The sequence below is a fragment of the Dendropsophus ebraccatus genome, chromosome 3, assembly GCF_027789765.1.
Source record: "Dendropsophus ebraccatus isolate aDenEbr1 chromosome 3, aDenEbr1.pat, whole genome shotgun sequence".
NCBI lineage: Eukaryota > Metazoa > Chordata > Amphibia > Anura > Hylidae > Dendropsophus > Dendropsophus ebraccatus.
The window spans coordinates 37611522-37638645 of record NC_091456.1 but is presented as its reverse complement, the minus strand read 5'-3'; the positions used below and the strand labels follow the sequence as shown (position 1 = coordinate 37638645).

The 27124-nt window shown below is 42.9% G+C and overlaps 1 protein-coding gene across 1 annotated transcript; it reads left to right on the top strand.

Moving 5' to 3' along the window:
• The first annotated feature begins 327 nt into the window (after nucleotides 1-327).
• Nucleotides 328-23853, top strand: ASCC2 (activating signal cointegrator 1 complex subunit 2). The gene is made up of 19 exons (XM_069961456.1): nucleotides 328-431; nucleotides 1515-1596; nucleotides 3558-3716; nucleotides 3860-4030; nucleotides 4718-4847; nucleotides 5279-5346; nucleotides 8318-8425; nucleotides 8509-8621; nucleotides 11025-11099; nucleotides 12332-12439; nucleotides 12527-12595; nucleotides 15246-15320; nucleotides 17502-17667; nucleotides 17750-17958; nucleotides 18050-18169; nucleotides 19952-20149; nucleotides 20454-20547; nucleotides 21201-21280; nucleotides 23595-23853. Exons 2-19 carry the CDS (start codon nucleotides 1516-1518, stop codon nucleotides 23764-23766), a joined length of 2196 nt encoding a protein of 731 aa, XP_069817557.1. The 5' UTR covers nucleotides 328-431; nucleotide 1515; the 3' UTR covers nucleotides 23767-23853.
• The last annotated feature ends 3271 nt before the right edge of the window (nucleotides 23854-27124 follow it).

Here is a 27124-nt window from a genome sequence, read left to right as displayed (position 1 = left end):
AGATAAAATTCCAACTATAAGCCCTTCAGAAATAATCTTTGCTTTGCAGGAATAGTGTGTATTGCCTTTTCTGTGAAACATAAAAATAGGTAGAAAACCCAAGAATATTAAACCAGTCATATTCAATTATAGTTTATAGTTAAAAAAAAAAAAAAGATGAACTCATCATCATCCACAGGAGGGACATCTAGTGGTTGGAGGCTAGTAATGAGATGCACCGGCGTTACTACACTACGCTTCTGGACTTCGTCTCTCGCTGAAGCCTGGCAGCCATTTTATGAGAGACCAAGCGAGTGGGCTACGGCAAAATGGCCGCCGTATGAAAAGTGTTGACTACGGAGCTTGCTCTAGTGATCGGTGGTGACGTTGCGGTTGTGCATCACTTCTGGTCTGGCTGTACAGTGCGGTTGTTGGCAGGTTCCAGGAGACAGGTACCGGTTTTCCCCGGTGTTTGCTGACATTGCTCCCTTGCCTTAGTTTAGTCCCTGCTGTGTGTTTAGTCTCCGACATGTTGGGGGAGTTGGCATGTGCGTCTCTCTCTGCTATGTCTCTGGTCACACAGCACAGACTTCTGCCTCCGGTTATATAACCTGGTCTGATTGCTGACTGGTTTAGTCACCGTGACATGGCGTTAGGTCACCCAGTATTTAGGATATGTCTTACTGGTGACCAGTAATAGTTACATCCCATAGATTTATGGCTTTAGTCATAGTCATATATACCTATAATTCACTTTAATTAAAGGGGGATCTGCTTCCAAGCCTCCGGATTGAGACTGAGATCCCTAGGGGGGTTGTATTGGTGATGCCCCCCATAATCACTGGTATGAAGCAGGGGTAGGGAGCCTTGGCTTTCCAGCTGTTGCAAAACTACAACTCCCATCATGCCTGGACAGCCAAAGCTAAAGCTTTGGCTGTCCAGGCATGATGGGAGTTGTAGTTTTGCAACATCTGGAGAACCAAGGTTCCCCACCAGGGGCGGATTAACTTTACCATAGGCCTCGGGCTGTTCACCAAGCCTGGGCCCCCCACCCCACTGTAACTATGGCAGCACTAGCCTGCCGTTCATAGTACAGGACAGATAATGTGATAATGTCCTGATTTGTGCAAAATTGCCATAAAAAAAGCGATTTTTTTTTTGCCAATCATGGCGGAAGTGTAGCCAGGAGACAGTACACCACTGAAAGTATAAGTCTTTTTTGGTGGTCATGGGCCCCCCAGGAGCTCAGGGCCCCGGGCTGCCGCCCGAAACGCCCCTATTATGATCCACTACTGTTCTACACACTAGTAGAGTAAAAAGCTTGCAACCATATGGACTCTACACATGCTCTGATCTCAATATATAGCCCCTTCTATCACTGTGCCCAGTGTTCCCAGTAATGCTTTTGTCCGACCCATTACCTACTGGTTTGATATTTTACATTCTAATTTGGACATGAGTTTAGGATATAGTGACTTGTGACAGATCAGCGTATCATGTACATGTGGATAGTTACCTGTCTGCTTTCTCCTCAGCATGCCCAGCCTACCTCTGGATGAACTACAAGTCTCCCTGAAAGATCCAGGGACTGAGAAGTCGCATACACTACCCGCTCTGGTAAGAGTTCCGTCTCTTCCATGTATGTTTGATATTTCTCTGTTACTTCTTAGAGTGGGTTCAGATTACGGAATTCTCACCTGTATACACTCAAGGCCGCGCGCCTTTCCGCCGGCTCCATAGACACCATTCTATGGGCCGGCTGATTCCGCATTCTGCTGAAAGAATTGACGTGCGGTTCGTGCGGAATCAGCCGGCCCATAGAATGGTGTCTATGGAGCCAGCGGAAAGGCGCGCGGCCGCAGCGCGTACAGGCAACGGAATTCTGCGGAATTTATCCGTAAGAATTCCGTAGTCTAAACCGGCCCTTATGAGCCGACATAGTGACTAGTTTATCTACATCGGGGGTAGGGAACCTTGGCAAAACTACAACTCCCATCATGCCTGGAGAGCCAAAGCTTTAGTAAAAGAAAAAAAAAAAGACAAACAGATTTTTGCCTGTTTTTATGAACAGTATAAATGCAGTTTTATCACTCAGGAATGGGCAAAAACATGGGAAATATAGAAAATAATAAAGAAGCTATTCTTGCTTCATTGTGCTCCCCTGGTGTCCTCCTGGCAGGTCTCTGGGTCCCCTGTTGATGCTACAGCCACTTCCAAAGCGGACTAATCTTAGCAGTGACAGCCATTCGCTGACTGAGACAGGACAGCGCAGCAGCCAATGATTGGGCTTGCAGGCTGTCACTGCTGGCAGTGGGATTTCTCAGCAGGGGACCTGGAGATGCCGCAGAAGGACACAGACAGTGTTCTGCGTAGCGGACCTCGGAGTTCCCGACTTTTTAACGGTTTCAGAGCTCCCAGCATCATAATGTATCATCATGCTGGAAGCTTCGAAACCATCGAAAAGTTTGCACTACCGTGCTGACACAGCTGTGCATAAGTGTAAAAGAACTCTTAGGGCCCTATTACACCAACAGATTATCTGACAGATTTTTTTAAACCAAACTCAGGAATGGATTTGAAAAGGAGGAGCGATCTCAGTCTATCCTGTATTACCTGTTCCCTGTTTATAGTCTATTCCTGGCTTTGGCTCAAAAAAAAATCTGTCAGATAATCTGTTGGTGTAATAGGGCCCTTAGTTTACCTTGGCGTACTACATAGGGCTCTATTACATTGGGTAATTATCAGCCACTGAATAAGCAAACTCTCATTCGTCAGCTGATCATGTCCTTTCGACCCAAATTAATTAATTGGCCATCGGGCACACATCTTCTCATGTGATAGGTAATATGTGGCCGACGGACGTTTTCAGGTACGGGCCGCATGAGCCATCCAGCGATTGTGTGTGTGGCTCGGCCGTCGATCACTGAGATGAGCATGTTTACTGTCTACTATGACTATTAGATATGTTTTGCACAGAAATACCTTTATATCTGCTCAATGAATATAACAATAATGAAAGAAAACACTTCTGGGCCACATCAGCTGGGTAGTTTACATTTGGTCATAATGGTGGGAGGCCATCATGATATGGTAAAGTAGTATTGAGCGAAACTGTTTAGATTCAGCAATGTTATCCGGACCTGGACGCTCAGCATTTCATTCTCTGCTGCTGCAGAAGTTGCATGCCGCCCATTTTGACAGGTTCACACTAATGGTAAGGCCAGATGGTGGTGCCACCATATTTACTTCGCTGTAAACCAGCTATCCTTGCTTGTCTGATCTAGTATTTTTATATTTACATTTAATGTTCAATCTGTTCTTAGAACTCGAGGAATGTATGACTAAATTGACAACTGGGTGTTGCCATTTTCTTTGCTAAGAGTGTGTAAGTCAGCGGCGAAGCTGTCAGACTTGGGAAGGGGTGCGCCATATTGACGAGAATTTGTAATGCTTATTTGTTCATAGGTTTCTTGGAAGAATAATAGAAGATAGCAAGTTCTATGAAAAGATGCGTCAGCATTGTTATTTTACTGTGTATTTACTAAAGCAACATTTTTTTTTCCTCTTAAACCCTTCAGCATCCAAGACGAATTACTGCTCGACACTTTATAGTATATACTCCTCCTCCAGAGTCCTGCGCCCCTGCTCTGCTAGAGGAGTTCTTGGAAAGGGTAGACTTCATCCTGAAGGACCTAAAGTGGCTCCTAGCTCTGCCTTATGATCTTTTCTGGTGTCAGGTGGGGAGATACTATATTTTTCCATATATATGATTTACATACGTTTATTTCTCTCTCTCTCTCTCTCTCTATATATACATATATAAAAAAACATTTTTTTATTATTATTATATATATATTTTTTTCATGGCTTGTCCCTCTAGGTAGTATACGACGAGTCCCTGCAGAAATGTTTGGATTCTTTCCTGAGCTGTGCGCCTCGTCGATATGATCGCCACCTCCCATTGCCACCTGCTGTGCAGAATGTACAAGATGATCTCCATCGCCACGTCTTTCTCACATTCCTGAGGATGTCTACACATAAAGAGTCCAAGGTCTCTGTCTTGTAGACCTGAAGCTTTTGACTGTTTTCTAATGGTTAAAGCGACTCTGTACCCACAATCTACCCCCCCCCAAACCGCTTGTACCTTCAGATAGATGCTTTTAATCCAAGATTTGTCCTGGGGTCCGTTCGGCAGGGGATGTAGTTATTGTCCTAAAAAACAACTTTTAAACTGGCAGCCCCGTGCCCAATGGGCGGGGCTTAGATTGTGTATGCCTTAGGCTGGCACAACCTCTCTGTCCCTCCTCCCCACCCTCCTCATCATTAGGAATGCTCCAGGCAGATTGTCTCCTATTCGTCAGCTGTGTGAATACTGAACATGGGCTGGATCGTTAAGCACCTGTGCAGTGTTCAGCATGTAGAAAATGTTCCAGTGGCATTACTAATGATGAAGAGGGCGGGGAGGAGGGACGGAGGGGTGGTGCAAAGTTAGGGCACAGATACTCCCATTTAGCACGGGCTGCAAGTTTAAAAGTTGTTTTTTTTAGGACAATAACTGCATCACCTGCCGAACGGACCTGAGGACAGATTTTGGATTAAAAACAGCTATCCGAAGGTACAAGTGGTTTGTGGGGGTCAGATTGTGGGTACAGAGTCACTTGAAGTCTTTCATCTCTTTTCCTCAACAAAACTAGTGCAGATTGCCTCAGTCTAGCTTATTCTGCTTCTTTTCCTTTAGGATCATCATATGACTCCATCAGTGTTTGGGGAAATTTTGTACAACAATTTCCTTTTTGACATTCCAAAACTCCTGGATATATGTGTCCTCTTTGGGAAAGGAAACTCTGCCCTCTTGCAGAAGATGATTGGTGAGCAGAGAATTACGGATTTTAGCAAGACAAAAAATAAGTATCAAACCATAACAGCACAATGTGAGACTATTGCCTATCATTAAAGGGAAACTATGAGCAAGTTAGACAAATCTAACCTGCTGATAGCTCCCTATTGTGCACAGGATGCTGAAGATAAAGGTATGTCTTTTATTTTCCTCCCCAGTGCCATTTCCATGCTGTTTGTAGTGTAATCCTGTGTCAAGTAGGACCATTTGGAGCACTGGGGCGCGCCAAACGCTCCACCCCCAGTTTTCCTAACAGCCTTATCGGACACAGGATTACACTAAATATTACACAGAAAAGGCGCCGAGGATGAAGGCAAGAGACATACTTTCATCCTATGTCTAGTGTTTTTTTTTCCTTCTTCTTCTGTGCTTTGGATAAATGTTATTATTTTTCATTAACAGGTAATATATTCCAGCAACAGCCCAGCTATTACCAGGATCTTGATGACAGCGTGCCTACATTACTACAAGTAATGGGAAAATATTTTGCCATTAGTTACACTTGTGTTTTAAGGCTGAATACACGTGTAGTTGGGTAGGGCAAACCTACAGTAAAGGTCCCCACACACCTTATACTTTTGTTTGCCATACCTGATGCTCACTGTGTGGTGTATGGGGCTGTCCCGACCGTCCCCTAAAACATCATGTCGGTGGAGATAGGGGTCAGACTTAATGGAAAATAACCACCTGATCCCTTTGTTATGGGAGACGTAATCCACAGCCAGACACCTGTGGCTGCATCTTAAAGGAGAAGTCAAGCGAAAATTTTTATTAAAGTATTGTATTGTCCCCCAAAAGTTATACAAATTACCAATATACACTTATTACGGGAAATTCTTTTAAAGTGCTTTTTCCCTGCACTAACTACTGCATCAAGGCTTCACTTCCTGGATAACATGGTGATGTCACTTCCTGGATAACATGGTGATGTCACATCCTGGCTAAAATGGTGATGTCACAACCCGATTCCCAGAGCTGTGCGGGCTGTGGCTGCTGGAGAGGATGATGGCAGAGGGATGCTCAGTATCCCTCCAGTGCCCTGTGTCCCTCAGTATCCCCCTGCCATCATCCTCGCCACAGCCGCACAGCTCTGGGAGTCTGGTTGTGACATCTCCATGTTATCCAGGAAGTGAAGCCTTGATGCAGTAGTAAGTGCAGGGAAAAAAGCACTTAATATGCATTTCCCGTAATAAGTGTATATTGGTGATTTGTATAACTTTTGGGGGGCAATACAGTACTTTAATAAAAATTTCCTTTAACCCTCCCCATAGAGTACACAGGAACACTCAGCTGTGCCGAATGTTCCTGTGTATAGGGATGGCGGGACCAGACTTCAGAAATAACTGATGGGTGGATGATCTTTCAGCTGTGAGTTATTGATGGTGTTGGATACTTTAGTATGCCACAAGAATATCCAGAGCTTATCCTATGCTTATGTATTTAGCTTCTCTGTTAGGTTACGTTCACACGTCCGCCACGGAATGCCGTTAGTCTCCCTCTCATAATGGGAGTCTATAGGAGGCGTGCGCTCCTGCTCTCCCCGCGCTGAAGAATGAACATGTTCATTCTTCAGCACGGAGAGACGCTGTGAGAACAGCAGCGCGCGCCGCCCATAGAATCCCATTATGAGAGGGAGGCTAACGGCATTCCGCGGCAGACAATTCCGCTGCGGAATTCCGCCAATTTTGCTACGTGTGAACGGGGTCTTAGATCTTGTGAAGCATACCAAGTTTTAAGTTTAAATGATAAAAAGTCTGGGTACCGATGTTATAGACTTGTAATGGTGCACCTGGTGTTCCTTTGATGATGTGCCGGTGGTGGTCACAGTGGAGTGACTCTTCTTTGTGCAGGAATACCAGGACGAATTGGTGCTCTAACAGAACAGGAGCGATATTAAACCGCAGATTTATTTATTTTTCCCATAAGGTTATTACATGTAAATAATGTTTGATTTGTGTGATCTAGCAGAGAAAAGTAATATTTTATCAGTAATGTAAGAGGGTTTTTTTCTCACAGATTTTGCATTTGAATCCATGTGACGATCATGTGGTTTACCCTCGCATATGGGAATTTTCACTGTTCACACTGTAATCTATGGTGTGCATTTTTTGCCAATGTGGATTTAAAAACTGCATAGCGGGAAAAAGAGGAACATGTCACTTCTTTGACATGGACTCAGATTTTTCATTGGGTAGTGTGGATGCGGGTTGGTACCTGGACATTTGTATAGAATATTTGTTAGAAGAGATGTTGCTTATAATACTGCTGTCTTAGGTACCAGGGCCCAGGCATGATTGTTACCTCTCCGTCCTCTGTAACTTTGTCCCTGTTTGTTAGTCAGGCTTGGTTATTTAGATAAAAGTTGGCAAAAATCTGATTGTTGGTCTTGACTACTCATTGGGGCAGATTTACTAAAACTGTCTATGACAGTGTAAACATAAGTGAGACAGTGTACACCACCTATTAGCTGGCCTTTTTCGTTCAAACACCGCATTCACACTTTCCTTGTTCTGCACGGACTCCCCCTCCGCCAGGGCAGGATCTGTGATAAAATGCTGGGAGCGGAGGAACTGTACAGATACGCGCCGCGCTGTAATGAAGCAGCCACGCGGCTTTGTCATTACAGCGACGCACATAGGTATACAGTTCCCCCGCTCCCAGCATCTAATTACAGATGCTGCCCGGGTGGAGGGGGAGTCCGTTACAGGCATTCCACGTCCGTGTTCTTTGCAGAACACGGAACGTGTGAATGCAGCCTTACTGTACTTTAAGATTGGGTGCCCAAAAAGTGTTTGAGAACCAAAGCAAACTTTCCTTGTAAATACTGTTTAAAGGGAACCTGTCACCGGGGAAGTGGGCATCGGACTCATCTCTGCAGCGGGCGCTGATATCTTGGTCTCGGGACCGGCTTCAGAAGCGGGACGGAAAGGGTAAGTATCCGGGGGCTGCATCGGGGGGTCGGGCGGGCTCTGTGCCGGCGTCTGCGGTGACAGGTTCCCTTTAAGTTCCAAGCAGTTTAAGAACCGTGGTACCACTGTATATTAAACTCAGACTTATGTGCCACAATCTGCTGATTTTGTTTCATAAATCTGACTAAAAAGTCGCACGGAGGGATGACACTCTCCCTTTTGGCAAGAAAAAGAGTTGAGCATGTCATAATTTTGGGCACCCAAATGGTGCGGCAGTAGTAACTGTTGTGGAAAGTCCTGTGCAAGCTGAGAATAAGTGGGGTGCAGACACATAGTAAATCTGAGCCATGCATTTAAGCTGCACCCTTCTAGGTAAAGTTTTTTTTATTCTTTTTTTTTTTTTACATAATTCTGGTGCATTTACAGTAGTAAAACTTTCCCCATTGTGTGTGTGTTTTTTTTCTTTCAGGCTGAACCAGTTGAACAATATGTAACCTAAGCTCAGCATCTGATTTTACTCTGTGTTCCTCAGGTTTTCAGTTCGATTATGAATGTTTGTGGGATTCAGCAGAAGGATAGTAAAGAACCCCTGAAGCTGGAAGAACAGAAGCTTACAACACCCCTGGATATGCCGGAGCAGGTATTTTATATACTGAATGATATACTATTTCTGTGGACGTATACACTGTAACTACTGATATTTTATACATTTCCCATTCATAGGAGCTGCAGGATGCTGTCATTTACCTCTGTGATACCTCCAGCACAGTTTGGGCTTTTCTAGAAATTTTTCCTGTAGCGTCTGAGACTCTCCAGAAACATAACTTCCTCAACAGGTACGGGCACATGGGAACTGGCAGGGTAACCTCCTTTAAAGTGATATTGTCACCTCCCTTACTCTTGCTTCATCTAATCTGTTAATAGTGTCAGCTAGTTGGCCTTACAGTCATAACAGTTGTGCCCTATCTCCTGGCTCGCGAGAGGGCCCAAATGTCATGAAGTCCCGCCAGGTTGACACTTAGCACTGATGAAATTATGAGATTTTAGAGCAGAAAGAGAATACAGACAAGTTTTATACAGGGATATATGTGCAGCATCCAAGTTTGTGCACAGTGCAGAGAACTGCACATGGAGTAAGGGGGTACCAATATCACTTTAAAGGGGAACTCCGGGTAGAGGTTAAAAAAAATGAAACTTCTGCAGAAGCATATAGCATTACTTACTTGTCTATCCCAGTTTTGAAACTACCAAAAATCCATTTGTTTGGTTTTTTTTTTGTTCTGTTTTATGTTTCTGTCCTTCCTGATTCAGCAGTTCCCAGAATACAATGCTTTCTCTCAGCTGACCATCACAGCCCCCACCCATCTCAATCAGTAAAATTAGTGCTGCATCTGCTTCTGTCCATTCAGAGATGGTGAATCACTCAGGGGATTGGGGGATCCAGCCAAGCCTCCTGTCTGCATCATCAGCCTGATCTCAGCAAACACACACAATATGAGACAGAGGCATGGAATATTTGTCTCCTAGGGGGGAGAGCAGAAGGAGCAGGAGACAATGTGAATTGGCACATGGACTATTTTTTTTCACTTCCTGGATTTTTAGCAGCTACCAGTGTGGCAGAACCGCACACATACACTAACACATTGTATATACACATCTATATAACTTTTTAAAGAGTCACTGTCGTATTTCTTTTTTTTGCAGAAATCAATAGTCCAGACGATTTTAAGAAACTTTGTTTTATTGGGTTTATTAGCCAAATATGCCATTACTTGCATTCAATAAGCCTTTTCCCAGGCCCCCCCCTCCCTCCTCTTTTCCATCCACTGCAAAAAAACAGGAAATTGTGACTTGTTGTAGCTCATCTGCCTAGAGTTTGCAGGTTCTCCTTATGTTTTTGTGCATTTCCTGTCACAATCCAAAAACATACTGTTCATTTGGAATCTAGACTAAGCCCCTTTGGGGACAGGGATGGATGTGAGCCATAACAATCGCTGTACAGTGCTGCAGAATATGTTGGTGATATATATATATATATATATATATATATATATATATATATATATATATATGTTAAGCGATATTGACATTAAAGGATATATCCAGCTAGTCTAAACTGGGGGAGAATAGTATTCGGCCCTTTTACATGGGCTGCTTATCAGCAATTAGTATAAATGCTCATTTGGCTGATAATCGGCCTGTGCAAAAGTGACAACGATCTGCCAGAAAACGCCCTCTCGTTGGCTCATCTTTTGTGTGTCCGTAAAATCCATCTCTCTGTGTAAACAGTATACGCGCAGACAATAACAATGAAATTTATTGGCCGCAAGAACAATACAGGAATCGTTCATGCAGGCCATCCGCTCAATTGGTCGTGCCCTGTAAAGGCACTGCAAACGTGCTTCAATCTCACTGATCGGTGCTTTGTGCGGCCGATGATCCGTGAGTATAAGAGGACCCTTCGAAATAGGGCTAGAAATAACTGAGGCTGTAGTTGTAAAGCACCTTATTTCCTGCTTTAGGGGGTAATTCACACATCCATTGAAATCCGCTAGTGTACTAACGCAGCTGCGCGACTGTGTCAGTACACTAGCACAAACTGTTAAACTCTTTACATTGTAATTAAATGGTGCTGGGAGCTCCCAGGTCCACTCCGCAGAACACCGTTCGTGCATAGAATTCTACAAATGTGTGAATGACCCCTTACTTGTTGCTCATTGCATTCTTAAAATAGCAATTTAATAGTAAAATGTCACCTGATATACTCTGCTTTGAAGGGGTTGTCCAGCGGGCAGCCTTTTTTAAATATATTACTCTTGGTGCAAATAAAACAATAAACATGTTATCCTTACCTGTTCATGCTCCCTTGGTGTCCTCCTCTGGTTTCGCTGGGGTCCCCTGCTGACTGCAGAGCCACCACTCGGGAGTGACAGCCTGCTCAGCCAATCACTGACTGAGACAGGACAGCTCCACGGCTAGTGATTAGCTGATCCGGCTGTCACTCCTGAGGCAAGTTTGTCTTGTAAGTGAAGGCTCTGCAGCCAGTGGGGGACACCTTGACACCGAGGGAACGCGGGCAGGTGAAGATAACACGTTTATTGTTTTATATGCACCAGCAGCAATATAGTAAAGAAAGGCCGACCGCCATACAACCCCTTTAACCTTCAATGTAAGGATGAGATCTGGTGTGCAGCTGAAACTCGGTTGGATAATAATTGTACCTTTTTTGTTCTTTTCAGTTTAAGCTCTTTTTATGAACTGTGCTGCACAGAACTTGAATCTGCAATAATAAAACGGAAATTCCAAGATAAGAGGTACATATAAGTAACTGGTACATGTAAGTAACTGGCTATAGGGCCCAGTTATGAAGAGTTAGTATTAATAATAATAATTATTATTATAATTATTATTATTATTATTATTGCGCCATTAATTCCAGAGCGCTATACAATAGATAGGGGTAACAAACAGGAACATTACGAGATCAAAACACATTACATGAAGGCAAATGACAGACCGGTACATGGGGGAAGAGGAGCCTGCCCACGAGGGCTTACAATCTTAAAGGTACAGGGAAAGAAACGGGAGGTAAAGTAGTATATTCATGATCAATGTGCTCCTTTGTCTCCTGTTGAACACTCTCCCCACCCCCTTGTAGAGCTTGTTAGGCTGGTTTCACACTGCGTTTTTTGCAATACGTTTTATGCATGGATGAAAAATAAATGTATTTGTGTGCATCCATTATAATCTGTTTTTCCATTGACTTCCATTATAAAAAATAAAAAAAGGATCATAATGTATCCCTTTTTTTTTTTTTATCATACGAAAAACCTTCGACTAGGTTTTCGTGTATGCTAAAAAAGGATGCATCTGTTGATCCGTTTTATATATATATATATATATATATATATATATATATATATATATATATATATATATATATATATATATATATTGTGTGTGTCAAAAAACAGACAGATAAAAAAACAGATCCACACAAATGCATCAGTTTTTTCATCCATTATTTTTTGCATTAAACGGGTTGCAAAAATGCAGTGTGAACCCAGCCTTATTCTTTAGGAAAGGAAAGTTAATTGTGGTTTCCATTTTTTTTTTTTTTTTGTAAATATACGCTGTGCATACAAATCATTGGTAACAGTACGATATCCTCTTTAGTAAGAAGCTGCCTAATTGCTGGTTTCCTAGTTTATCCCTAGCATTAAATATGTTAACACTACGTAATAATCGGGTGTAATTATTACCTTATGCCATGACCTAATTGTCGGGTGTAAGTCTGTATGCACACCCACTAAACTACTGTAGGAATGCACGCCAGGATCTGACCTGAGCTACAAATAGTCATGATGATCTGGCCCTGCGAGTTAAGTAATATTAACATACCTCCTGAATAATGACATGAAACCAGCAATAAGGTGACACTGTAAGTGTAAGCTAATGTCTAAATATATCTGCACACAGACACAGGCTGAGGATGCTTCAGTAACTAGAATAGGATTTAATTGTGGATTTCATTTTGTGCTGCTAGCATTCAGCTCGATCTCTGGAGGAGACTGTCTCACTCCCGGAAGAAGTTATTAGAAATCTCCCATATCATCATCAGCAATACATGTGTGCAGCCCATCCTCGAGCACAGGTAAATGGAACACCATGGTGCCTCCGCCTGCAGTCATTCTTGCACTGTGGCCCAATGTCAAGTCTGAGTGTCTGTTGTGTTTTTCAGAGCAGAAAATATTCAACCCTATGTGGAAGAATTTCTACAAATATTAACACATTTACTTCCAGAGAGGAGGTAAGCGGATTTTCTGGGAAATAAAACAGATTTTCATACCAAAACTACAACAGGCAACCTGACCAGATGCCTCTTTGAATGGAAAATAGTTAGGTTATGCTCACGTACACATTGTAGTTTCCTTAAAGTACAGCAGCGGTTCCACTAAAAATACTTCAGTACTGCAACACTACTGCAATTTGTGAACACAGCCTTATGGCCCTATTCCACGGAACGATTATCGGCCCGTGGAATAGGGGGCAACGATCAGCCGACATCTTTCATGTTGGCTGATCGCTGAAGTCGTTTGTCTTTCAACATGTTGAAAGACAAACAAATGACTTATATAGCAACAATTTGCTGCCGTCGCTCTGTGGAATAGGAGCGGTGGCGGCAGACTGCCGCTATATCCTGTGGGCTACCCGGATGATCAGCAATCACCCGGGCAGCCCCCCCGCAGCTCCCCCCAGCCCTCCCTGGACTCACCCGCTCACTGCTGCCGTGGAATAGCGGCGGCAGCTAGCGGGGAATGAGGAGCAAACAAGCGCTGACTGCTCCTTACTGTCGGCCCGTGTAATAGGGCCTTAGGGCTCGGCAATTTACCAAATAAATGGATTAGGCTTGGTTCACGCTACGTTGTTGCAATCTGTTTTTTTTTTCATTCGTTTTTGCAAAAAATGATGGAAAAAAAAGGATGGAGATACTGATTCTATTGTGTGCGTCCATTTTCCATTGACTTCCATTGTAGAAAAAAAAGTGGATCAAAACATATATGTATACAAAAATGAGGTCAAGTACGTTTTTCTGTATGTACAAATAAAAAAAAGAATCTGTTTTGATCCGGGTTTTTTTATGGTGGAAGTCATTGGAAAAACGGATGCACACAAATGCATCAGTTTCTCCATCTGTTTTTCCATCCGTCTCCTCAAAAACGGATTGGAAAAAAAGTGTGAACCCAGCCTAACCACCCATTCAGTACAGCACAATTAAATTTGCTAAAAACTGATAATTCATTTCTTATATTGTAGCAGTACTTGGCCTATCTGACTGCCAGGAAAGCTGGGTGACAGTGCCGCTGAGAGTTGTAGCTTTTGGCACCCAGCAATTTAGGATTCCTTAGAATAAATCTGTCAGCACCCAACCTGTGGTGCTGACAGTGTGCATTAAGTGGTAGTTTATTAGTTAGCAGGTTACCTTTGCCTATTGTCTCAGTGGAGTGCCTATTGTCTCAGTAATAGAGTCGTGGTGGTGTAGCCCTCATGCTGCACTCTGGTACGCCTTACCACTCCTTCCTCCTACTCTATGTATATTTTGTGCTGTCTGGCCTCCCGCACGATCACGCCATCTTCCTGGTCCGAGCATAAGCTGCTGATGTCAGAGGACGTGCGCCGCCTGCTTTCTCTGCCCTTGCTGACATCAGCAGTGCATGTGCAGACCGGGAAGATGGTGCGATTGAGGAGGACAGGCAGCACAAATTATACATACAGAAGAGGGAGGAGGATGGAGTGGTGAGGCGTGCCAGACCGCAGCATTAGCGATACACCGTGATGATTATTTGACTCTTCATTACAGTAGAATAAATAATATTGTGCAGCATCATTGCCTCCACTGACACATTAGGCCAGGCATGGGGAACCTTTGGCCCATCAGTGGTTGCAAAACTACATTTCCCATCATGCCTGGACAGCCTTTGGCTGTCCAGGCATGATGGGAGATGTAGTTTTGCAACCGCTGGAGGGCCAAAGGTTCCCCATCCCTGCATTAGGCAAAGGTAACCTACTAACTAGTAAGTTGCCACTTAATGCACACTGTCAGCACCTCACGTCGGGTCTAGGTGCTGACAGATTCCCTTTAATGGAACATGTTCCCCCGGTATGGTGTGATACATCATTTTTATTTTTTCCCAATTTGTAAAATTACTCAGCAGATCTGCCTGTCGAGAGTTCTGGTTGACAGATCCTGTGAGGGTTTCAGTTGTTGTCATCACCCTTAGGTGTCGTGTTCAATCCTGGTTTCGATTTAGGTCATAATTGCTCATCCCTGGTGTGAATAAATGTGTTGTAAGTCCTCCATTAGCTCCATAACTTGTATAATACAGCTAGTGTGCTATGCTGACACATGACATGCACCGTGTGACCTGGAGCTTTGCCTAAAGTCAGGTCAGGTCAGGCTGTCCACAGCAGTAAAGAAATTACATATTGCTGTGTGATGGATGATGTATTGTTTCACTGCACTTTCTGGTTGTGTGACTTGTACACCACCTACTGAGTGGAGTTTCACAAAAAGAGTGCGACTTTTTAAAATGTTGCATAAAAGTGCGTCTACAAACTCACAATTAAAAGAGAAGTCCAGCTATAGCTTTTTTTTTTTTTTTTCTTAAAGGGGGGAAACATAAACATTTTTTTCAGTGCCTTTCCCCCTTCGGATACCCTAATCCATACACTCTACTCATGCAGAACCACATGACTTGTAAGGAAAAGCACAAGAAGTGTCTAAAATACATAATATGCACAATATGTGCCCCAGTTTATTTGCCACAAATTGGACCAGAATCCTGGTGCAGTCGTGAATCAAATCCAGTGTTCTTTTTCAGAAGGTTTTGAAGCAGAATTATCCCTATTCAGTTGCTTTTAACTCTTAATGTCTAATGTATATTTCTCTATATATCCAGGTTTTTGTGTGACTATGATGAGTTATTTCCAGTAGCAGATGACATCCACTTGCTACAACAAGTCTGCCCTTCTCTGTATCCTTTATGCTCTGTCACATTACTAGTAGTAGGTATGTATACTGCCCCTTAATGCATTCTCACATTAGTAGTAGTAAGGTATGTATACTGCCCTTCTTTGTATCCTTTATGCACTCTCACATTACTAGTAGTAAGGTATGTATACTGCCCTTCTCTGTATCCTTTATGCACTCTCACATTACTAGTAGTAGGTATGTATACTGCCCCTTAATGCATTCTCACATTAGTAGTAGTAAGGTATGTATACTGCCCTTCTCTGTATCCTTTATGCACTCTCACATTAGTAGTAGTAAGGTATGTATACTGCCCTTCTCTCTATCTTTTAATCGCTCCCATATTAGTAGTAGTAGGTATGTATGCTGCCCTTCTTCCTTTATGCACTCTATTAGTAGTAGTAGTAGTAGTAGTAGTAGTAGTAGTAGTAGTAGTATGTATGCTGCCCTTCTTCCTTTATGCACTCTATTAGTAGTAGTAGTAGTAGTAGTAGGTATGTATGCTGCCCTTCTCTCTATCCTTTATGCACTCTATTAGTAGTAGTAGTAGTATGTATGCTGCCCTTCTCTCTATCCTTTATGCACTCTATTAGTAGTAGTAGTATGTATGCTGCCCTTCTCTCTATGCTTTATGCACTCAGTAGTAGTAGTAGTATGTATGCTGCCCTTCTCTCTATCCTTTATGCACTCAGTAGTAGTAGTATTATGTATGCTGCCCTTCTTCCTTTATGCACTCTGTTAGTAGTAGTAGGTATGTATGCTGCCCTTCTTCCTTTATGCACTCTATTAGTAGTAGTATGTATGTATGCTGCCCTTCTTCCTTTATGCACTCTGTTAGTAGTAGTAGTATGTATGCTGCCCTTCTTCCTTTATGCACTCTGTTAGTAGTAGTAGTATGTATGCTGCCCTTCTTCCTTTATGCACTCTGTTAGTAGTAGTATGTATGTATGCTGCCCTTCTTCCTTTATGCACTCTGTTAGTAGTAGTAGTATGTATGCTGCCCTTCTTCCTTTATGCACTCTGTTAGTAGTAGGTGGTATGTATGCTGCCCTTCTTCCTTTATGCACTCTATTAGTAGTAGTATGTATGTATGCTGCCCTTCTTCCTTTATGCACTCTGTTAGTAGTAGGTGGTATGTATGCTGCCCTTCTTCCTTTATGCACTCTATTAGTAGTAGTATGTATGTATGCTGCCCTTCTTCCTTTATGCACTCTGTTAGTAGTAGTAGTATGTATGCTGCCCTTCTTCCTTTATGCACTCTGTTAGTAGTAGGTGGTATGTATGCTGCCCTTCTTCCTTTATGCACTCTATTAGTAGTAGTATGTATGTATGCTGCCCTTCTTCCTTTATGCACTCTGTTAGTAGTAGGTGGTATGTATGCTGCCCTTCTTCCTTTATGCACTCTATTAGTAGTAGTATGTATGTATGCTGCCCTTCTTCCTTTATGCACTCTGTTAGTAGTAGGTGGTATGTATGCTGCCCTTCTTCCTTTATGCACTCTATTAGTAGTAGTATGTATGTATGCTGCCCTTCTTCCTTTATGCACTCTGTTAGTAGTAGTAGGTATGTATGCTGCCCTTCTTCCTTTATGCACTCTGTTAGTAGTAGTAGGTATGTATGCTGCCCTTCTTCCTTTATGCACTCTGTTAGTAGTAGTAGGTATGTATGCTGCCCTTCTTCCTTTATGCACTCTATTAGTAGTAGTATGTATGTATGCTGCCCTTCTTCCTTTATGCACTCTGTTAGTAGTAGTAGGTATGTATGCTGCCCTTCTTCCTTTATGCACTCTGTTAGTAGTAGTAGGTATGTATGCTGCCCTTCTTCCTTTATGCACTCTGTTAGTAGTAGGTGGTATGTATGCTGCCCTTCTTCCTTTATGCACTCTATTAGTAGTAGTAGATATGTATGCTGCCCTTCTTCCTTTATGCACTCTGTTAGTAGTAGTAGATATGTATGCTGCCCTTCTTCCTTTATGCACTCTGTTAGTAGTAGTAGATATGTATGCTGCCCTTCTTCCTTTATGCACTCTGTTAGTAGTAGGTGGTATGTATGCTGCCCTTCTTCCTTTATGCACTCTGTTAGTAGTAGTAGGTATGTATGCTGCCATTCTTCCTTTATGCACTCTATCAATAGTAGTAAAGTATATATGCTCTTTCGTGTCAAGTTCCCCTTAACCCTTTATCAGTGATGAAACTCGCACCAGGTATTTGTTAAATGGCGTCCAAAGTGCATGGACAGAGTCCCGGAGACCCAGGGCGCGTGCTGTGCCACCACCTCAGACTACTCCTGAGAGGAACATAGAAGGGGCTTGTGCTAGCAGTGACCAAAACTCTTACCCCGAAGAACCTGAAGTGAGCGTTCCGCCTTTCTTTTGTCTTTTCTTTCTTTCGCTTCCTTAGTATCTTTAGTGTGTTAATAACCATGTCTGTTCAGTGTGCAGGCGCTACAGCTGCCCCATTTCCTAGCGGTGTTGAGCTGGACTCTTTAGTGTCACAGGTGAAAGATTTGCTTCCTGATCTGGGTGATGGCTTTGTATTAAGATGTCTAGAAGAGTATGGGCACAATCCTGAAAGTGTCATCAACCACCTGCTGGAGGAAAACTTGTCGCCATGTCTGCAGAAATTAGATCGATCCATGCCCAGGTACTGTGTTCACTTGAGATCCAACACAGCGGTCAAGTCACTTGGGTCGTCCATTCATTTATTCTGCTCTCAATGTTCTTCACATTTGTAGACAGGAGCACGTGAATCCCTGTCCCCTTGTCTCCTCGCGGTCAAATGTTTATGCAGACGACGAATTTGATGTTTTCAGTCGAGATGTTGTAGACAAATCAAGGATCTGGAAAGGAAGAAGGTAGGGAATGCTCTGTCCGTGCACACATTCTCCATAGGCTTTAAAGGGAATCTGTCAGCTGCAATTCAGGTTCCAAACTGTGGGTACTTTGAGATAACTGGTCAAGGAGACACATGGTGCTTTTCATATATCTGTCTGTGCTTCCAGAATGTAAAAAAAATGCTTTTACTCTGTAGTACAAAGAGTCTTTACTAAGCTCCTGAACTGCTGAGAGCTGTATTGCCTATCATATAAGGCAGTGATCTATTGTGGATAATGGTGATAGGTCACTGGCTGATTGCTGGGACCAGTCACATATTGCTGACTACAGCTTAAGGCTATGTTCACACTGCGTAAAATAACGGCCGTTATTTTGAGGCCAAAACAACGGCCGTAGAATTACTATCGTACGGGCTAGTCGTGAAACTATGGTTGTTTAATTTTGATTCCTAGCATGTTTATAAACGGGATGAAACAGGTCATTTACTTTAAATACTGCGCCCAGCCTGAGAAACCACTCAGAAAATTTTTTACATCAAAATCAAGTTTAATTCGGCAGATATAAGTTTTACGTTCGCGGCCGCGTTAAAATCCACGGCCGTTGTTGCAGTATTACTGGCTGGAAATAATTGATATGTTCATTTTTCACGGGGCCGTATAAACAACGGCTGTTATCTGATACGTAGTGTGAATTCAACGGCCGTAGTTACATTGCGTTGCAGTCATTATAGGGAACCTCAAAACAACGGCCGTAGTTTTGCGGCGCGGACAACGGCCGTTATTTTATGTAGTGTGAACATAGCCTAAAGGTGTGCTCTGGCACTTAAAAACTTTTTATATAGTGCTGCCCTTATAATAAACTTCTTGGGGGAGATTTATCAAACATGGTGTAAAGTGAAGCTGGCTCAGTTGCCCCTAGCAACCAATCAGATTTCACCTTTAATTTTCCAAAGAGTCTGTGAGGAATAAAAGGTGGAATCTGATTGGTTGTTAGGGGCAATTGCGCCAGTTTTTACTTTACACCATGTTTGATAAATCTCCCCTCGTGTCCTTCTGGGGGATATAGAGGGCACCCCACTGACTGTTGCTGCCAATGCTTCTAAGACAGGCTTGTCTTGGCAGTGACAGCCTGCTCAGCCAATCACTGTCCTTTCTGAGTCATTGATTGGCTGAGCGAGCTGTTTTGGGCTATCCTCTGCATTGTCAGGTACTGCATGTAAAGACTGCTTAGACTTTTGATCATTGGTGGACAGTGTCGAGGCAGTGTCATCCAGTGCTGAAATCCATGTCCTTCTCGTGACGTTGCCTGAACGGGGGGAGGGGGAATCCAGATGCACCATAATTGCCGTCTTCCAATCTTAGTGGCGCTGGCATGGTTAGGGCAGGTAAAAAAATGGCGACTTCAATGCCTCACCACACCTGCACCACTGAGCTGGGATATGGAGCTTGCAGTGCATCTAGGCCGCACCCTTATATAGTGAAAAATTAGCTTTATTTTTTACAGTGTTCACCATGCAGGTCAAATAATTACGTAGTTTTATTAACATGGCGGTACTAAATGTATAGAGATTTTTTTTTTTTATTTTATGTTTCATTAACAAAATTAATTTTGAGGGGAATTCACAATTTTTTTTTATTTTACTTTTAAAAAGCAACAATGCTAACAATGGTTAGTGTGATAAGTCAAAACTTCACAGTTATGCTTTTTAGTTTTTATTGTGGCAGTGAGTAAAATCCTATACTGTAATGCTGGCCTGGGTTTACATATTTATGGGGGCATACTTAACCCTTTATCCCTTGCAGGAAACAGGAATCATCAGCACAGATACTGTCAGATAAGAGTGTAATACATGCCCAAAAAGAGCGCTATTCCAGCTATAGCATGGTCTCTGAAGAACTCCCTGAGGATGCTGACTATGATGATGAGTATGATGATACCTATGATGGCAACCAGATTGGAGCAAATGATGCAGACTCTGATGATGAGCTTATTAGCCGCAGGTCAGTACTGTCAAATAAATATATATATATATATAATATATAATATGTGTATGTGTAGATATATATATATATATATATATATATATAATGTGTGTGTGTATGTATGTGTAGATAGATATATATATATATATATATATATATATATATATATATGTGTGTAGATATATATAGATAGATAGATATATGTGTGTGCACCTTCTCGTATGCCATGTCATGTTTACCAGCTTTTCTGATGTTTTGTTGTGCTTGGTAACCCTATAAATAAATGCATCATTTTTATACTATTCTGCTTGTTATACCTCAGGCCTTTTACTGTCCCTCGAGTACTCATGTCCAGAGAGCGAGAAGAGGGAGAAGATGAGGTAGAAGAAGAAGAAACCGAAGAAGAAACAGTCAGGGTAATACTAAGTGAATTACATTTACTAAACACAAAACGTAAACTTGACATAAATATAATGCATAAATATAGTGGTGTCTGAAGCTGTGAACTAATGTAGGCATCTGCCTATAAATTTCCATTATTGACCAGTATTGTAGATCTATAGCTGAACTGTGCTGCAGAGGCCTAACAAATGGGCATGTGTGTGAATATTCAGTCTTCTGATACATTCTCACTGTGGAATCCGCACAGACTTCAAGTGGATTCCGCTGGGCTTGTCCCGTCTGTTCCATATACTCAGTGATATTTGCCGACGGATTCCGCCGTGCGCCCAAAGAATTGCATGCCAATTCTTTGAGCGGATGGTGGAATCCGCTGACAAATATCATTGGGTCTATAGAACGTGCCGGACTTAAGGCAGAGGCAAACGTCAGATTCCATTTGAAGTCTCTGTGCAGATTCCGCAGTGTGAACATACCCTTCCTGTAGACATGAAGGCTACATAGAGTTCACAGTCATCCCCCATTTATATGTGTTAAGTATTGGGGTAGCTGTTAAAAAATTAAGTACTGTATGTGCAGTAACTTCTCTAAGAGGTAAGGGTCACTTCTTGTCTGCCACCTATGATTGCTATGATTAACCTATATTCTTCTATATTGTTTTTTTCACCAGCCTGATCACTTTGTGCAGGATCCCGCAGTACTGAGAGAACGGGCTGAGGCAAGAAGAGCAAGTTACTATGCAAGGAAAGGGTAAGCTTAAAAGATTTTGCCGGTGTCTAGGCATTGTCATGGTGGTACAGCTGGGTACTAGTATAATACATTGGATTTAAATATATAAAGGATAACTCCTGACCATATACTATATTAGGACATATGATTTGTAATAGAGTGATCCCAAGTGAGGGACTCTGTTCTACCAGCCAAGAGGACAGCAATTTGGTCATTAACTGGTTAAAAAGCAAGTCTTGATTTAGTGCCATGTGATAGTATCTTTCACCTGCAGCGGCCTGAATTGTGCTGGGTTTTCTGCTGCTTGACCCAAGGGAGTTCTGCCGATCACTGGGCCAGCTGCTTTTTGAAAGGGCAGTGTTCCACATAGACACCTCCTTTAATATGTCACCTACATTTTGTTTTCCTGATTAGAGTCAGATACTAAAAGTTAGTATTTTATTCTATTTATATTCTCTTTTTATTTTACTTTTTGTTCATTGTTATGGGGGCTGCCATCTTGCCTGGGCTGTTCTTAAAGGTGGTTATCCAGCACTACAAAAACATGGCCACTTTTGCCCCTCTCTTATCTCTAGATTGGGTGGGGTTTGAAACTCAGTTCCATTGAAGTAAATGGAGCTTAATGGCAAACCACACCTGAACTGGAGACAACAGTAGGGGGAAAAGTGGCCATGTTTTTGTAGCGCTGGATAACCCCTTTAATTGCAAACCACACCTGAACTGAAGACAAGAGTGGGGCAAAAGTGGCCATGTTTTTGTAGTTGACAATAGACTGACTCTGTCCCCTTGAGATGAATGTGAAACATCACTGAGCACGCTCTATGACCTTTAAAAAGGTCATTCCACAGGGAGATTCTATTGTCTTGTACTGATGATATCTATCTACTGGTGTCAGACACAATAAAGAGTCTTAGGGTCCTATTCCACAGGCCGAGCAGGGCGAGATCAACGATGTAAACGAGCGGCGATCTGCTAGATCACCGCTCGTTTACTGGGCCTATTCCACGGCCCGATGATCGTTGAGCGAGGGCTGCGGGGACATCGTTACCGATGTCCTTGCAGCATCATACATTACCTGCAGGGCTTCTCCTCCGCGCTGTCTTCATCCCCGGGTACGCGCGCTCTATCTTCTGAATGGCCGGTCAGCTGACAGGCCACACTCTGCCAATCACAGGCCGCGGTGGTCCTGGCTGAAGACAGCGCGGAGAAGAAGCCTGGACAGGTAATGTATGATGTTGCTGCTGTCAAATCGTCGGTCGCCCACCGCGCACTGCTATTCAACTGTAGCGATGCGCGGTGGGGGAACGATGATTTTAGGTCTGGCCCTAAATAAACGATCAGACAATGACACGATCATCGGCTGATTGTTCTCTCTCTTTCACCGAACGATAATCGGCCGAATCGGCTGATTATCGTTACTGTGCAATAGGGCCCTATTCCACGGGACGATTTTCGTTCAGATTATCGTTAAGTCGTTCGAATCTAAACGATAATCGTTTGTTTGAATAGCAGTTAACTATTAACGACCGAACAATAAATCGTTGATCGTTTAGACCATCGTTAAGACCTGGACCTATTTTTATCGTTTCAAATCGTTCACATTGAATAAGAAGTCGTTTGGTCATTCGCAGTAGTGACAAACGCAATAGAGACGACAAGACGACCCCAAGAACGATCATAAGTAACGATTATCGTTCCATGTAAATGGGTGAACGATTTCAGGTCTTTTGCAATAGCGATCGTTTATCGTTCGTATTATGCGAACGATGATCGTCCCGTGGAATAGGGCCCTTAGCTTAGTTTTAGCTCCAGTGGTGAGAATGAAGACTGCAAGATTTCAGCATTATTTATAATATTAATAGAAAAATGGAAAATTAGAAAAAAGGTCACCTAAAATTCTTTGAAAAATCTGTTTACCATAAAACATATTTTAAAGAATAAGTCAAATCAACTGGTGGCAGAAAGTTACACAAATTTGTAAATTACTTCTGTTTAAATAACAGAACCCTTCCAGTACTTATCAGCTGCTGTATGTCCTGCAAAAAGTCATGCATTTTTCCAGTCTGACGCAGTGCTCTCTGCTGCCACTTCTGTTCGTGACAGGAATTGTCCAGAGCATAAAAAAACCTGTACAGTTCCTGACATGGACAGAGGTGGCAGCAGAGAGCACTGTGTCCGACTGATAAGAATACACCACTTCCTGCAGGACATACAGCAGCTGGCTAGTACTGGAAGACACCAGGCTTTATTAAATAGCATTTACAAATCTGTATAACTAGATGCCAATATATCTAGAAATGTATCTGAAATTTTGCAAATATTTTATTTTTTTCAGAATCCGGCATGATAACAGTACAGCTGTAACGGGCACAGCTCGAGGCCAGGGACAGAGTCGGGAAACCGTACAAGAGCGCAGAAAGAAAGAAGCCAACAAAGGAGCCCGAGCCAATCACAACCGCAGGTTCATGGCCGATCGGAAGAGGAATAAAGGGATGATCCCATCCTAGTACTTACTGCCTTTATATAAGGGACTGCTGCTTAGTGACTCTTGGCCGTTGCCTTTTGAGCAATAAATCCTTTAAGTTTTGCACAAAGTAACTCTTTCTAAAGGCCTTATTTATGGGTTGAAATGATCTTCTGATGTTTCTATGATTTTCAGTCTCTTTGCCATAGCCGGTCTCATTTTACCTCTAGATTGCAGTGAATCTCAGGCTTCAGTGGGGTCCATAGGTCAGAAGCATGGGATGCTTTTTAGGCTATAACACATTTGCTTTTGCTGCTCTGTTTCCCCTCTGACCCATGTGAGAAGAAGAAAAGAACCTGCTAGAATGGGCTGTCACAAAGCTGACACTCCAAGCTGCACAGTACTTGTACTACGTGTTGTTTCCGAGATCCTGCCAGCACTGCCGCTAGTCAGATGTCTAAGATATTTGAAGCTTTCAGACTGCAACTACTGTGCCTCAACTGCTTTAAAGGGGTAGTTCACTCCAAAACAAAGGTGCCAAAAATTAGTAATTTACTTCTGTTAAAAAATCTTTTGTCTTCCAGTACTTATCAGCTGCTGTATGTCCTACAGGAAGTGGTGTGTTCTTTTCAGTCTGGAGAGCAGGAGAGGCTTTCTATGGGGATTTGTTGCTGCTCTGGACAGTTGCTGACATGGACAGAGGTGGCAGCAGAGAGCACTGTGGGACTGGAAAGAATACACCACTTCCTACAGGACATTCAGTGGCTGATAAGTACTGGAAGACTAGAGATTTTTTTTTTTTTACTAGAAGTAAATTACAAATCTCTGGCACCAGTTGATTTGAAAGATTTGTTTTATTTCTGGTGAACTACCCCTTTTAATGTTTTTTGTTATAAAGAGAGGGAAATAAGCAGCTGCCAGACGCTTCTGAACTAAGATTAAAGGGATTATCCAGCGCTACAAAATCATGGCCACTTTTCCCCCTCTCTTGTCTTCAGATTGGGTGGGGTTTTGAAACTCTGTTCCATTAAAGTAAATGGAGCTTAATTGCAAACCACACCTGACCTGGAGACAAAAGTGGCCATGTTTTTGTAGCACTGGATAACTCCTTTAAGTCATGTTCTAAGCCAAGTCAGGCAGACCTTATGCATATCAGATTGTCATGTCATTGTCACATGTTCAATCTGTGAGATGCGGCCAGCACATGGGCTGAACATGGATAAAGCCCCAGGGTGATTAAAAGGAGCAAACGAGCACCGACCTGTCAGATCAGGGCTTGCTTGCTCTTAATTCTCTGCTTGCAGTGAGCGGGTAAGGGCCGGGTGAGCTGCCTGGGTGATCGCTAGATAGTCCAGGTAGCCCATAGAAGGTAGTGGAGGTCTGCTGCCACCACTCCTGTTCCGCAGGGCGATGGCAGCGTATCACTACTATCGTGATCGTTTTTTCAACATGTTGAAAGACAACTGTCAGCCGACATTTTGCATATCGGCTGATCGTTGTCTTCTATTACACTAAGCGATTATCGGCCATAACAGTTAGTATCGCTGATAATCAGTTAGTGTAATAGGGGTTTAGGTGTTTCACGCCTTAGGCTAATTTCACACTGCATCAAGCAGCATGTGTATCTTGGGGGAATCAATGGCTAACATATATGTGAACAGGAAATAGCCGCCTAGCAAAGAACTTGACACACCTTTGGTCTTCATCAGGTTATGGGAGTCTAGGGGATCCATTTAAAGGGTTCCTTCGGGCGGGAAGGCTTTATTCCACTATGGCCGGGAAGGGGGTGGATGAAAGCAATAACGTCCACTAACCTCCCGCGCTGCTCCCGTCCCCCGGCCGCTTTCTGGTCTCTTAACGTGAAGTTTAAAGTCCGCTCAGCCAGTCAGTGACGGAGCTGGGATCCCGCCTATGTTACAGACTGGCTGAGCGGACTTAAATGTCACGTCTCGAGCCCGCGTCAGAGACCAGGAAGCGGCTGGGCAGTGGGGACCGAATCGCTGCGATACGGGACTCGCCACTGGAATCAGGGAGGTGAGTGGACGTCTTTGCCCTCAGCCACCTCGGTAAAAAGTCCCCCCATTGGAATACCCCTTTAAGCACTGTGATAGACTAGTAAGTGGCTGAGGGCCAACGCAGGACCCAGCGCTGGTATCGGGGAGGTAATTGGACATTGTTGCTTTCATCTACCCACTTCCTGGCCATAGTGAAACGCCCAGAGTACCCCTTTAACACTTGTGGTATTGGTATTTTCTTCTGAGATGAGGGATTAAGGTCATATTAACACGTTGTGGAATCTCTCTGGACTTCATTGCTACAATGTAGTGCTGTTAATTGATTTTAATCCTTCCATTTTCTTAAGTTTTCTCCTTCCTCCCCATCTTTATTTTTCCAACTTTTGTCATTTTGTACTTTCTAGTACCCTTTATTTTACCACATCATGTAATACAAAGCCAGAAGTCAATTTGCAGGAAAAATAAAAAAACTAATTTGGCCTCACTGTAGAGTGAAATTGAGATGGTAAATTTATTCTACAAGTCATTAGAAATCCAATGAACAAATGGATTATTGGTAACTTTGCATTTTTGTGCCATGATCTGTAGCTTTTGCAGTACCACAATTGCAAATGTGTGACTAATTTTGGATTTTGCTTTCTTTGTATTTATACCTTTGACCATGAGGTATAAAGAATGTTCTAACTCTGTGATACCAAATATGTGCAGTATGCAGATAGCTGTTACCCAGCCTGTGTCATACTACCAGTCACCTGACCCCATACCTTAAGCCTCCCCGACCATGTAAAACGTTTAATATATTTTCGCCCTTCCGTAGAACATGGAATTTGTACATCACTATGTGGAATTGTAATACTACACACAACCAGGACAGGTCTTTTCAAGGAAAGTAGATATGCTTATAATCCTGGATAACCCCTTTTTAAGATCAGTATAACTAATCTGCATGCAAAACAAAATTTCAGATGCAGATTATCCAGAAAATCAATGGCCAATATTTACCGATTGCAGACCTTTAGATTGTGCTCACACTGTGCATTATTGTTCAAGGTAGCCTAACAACATAAATAAACTTGACATGTTAGAAACCGTTGATCGGTATGGGTCTGAGTGTTCACAGCTTTGCGTCACTTGATGAGTAGGGCTTCTAATGTAAGTATGAAACCCGACTGTCACTGACGAAGCGGGGAGCAGACCACGCTGCAGTGCGGTCCTCTCCCCGCTCTTATCACAATCGGTACAGGTCTGAACACTCAGACCCAGACCAATCAAAACTTTAGACATGACCGGTACACTTGAAAATAATAACCTGCTTTTATATTTGCAGAGAGTGGGATGACCACCCTCAATCTGCCCCTCTTAATAAATATTAATGTCCTATCTGCA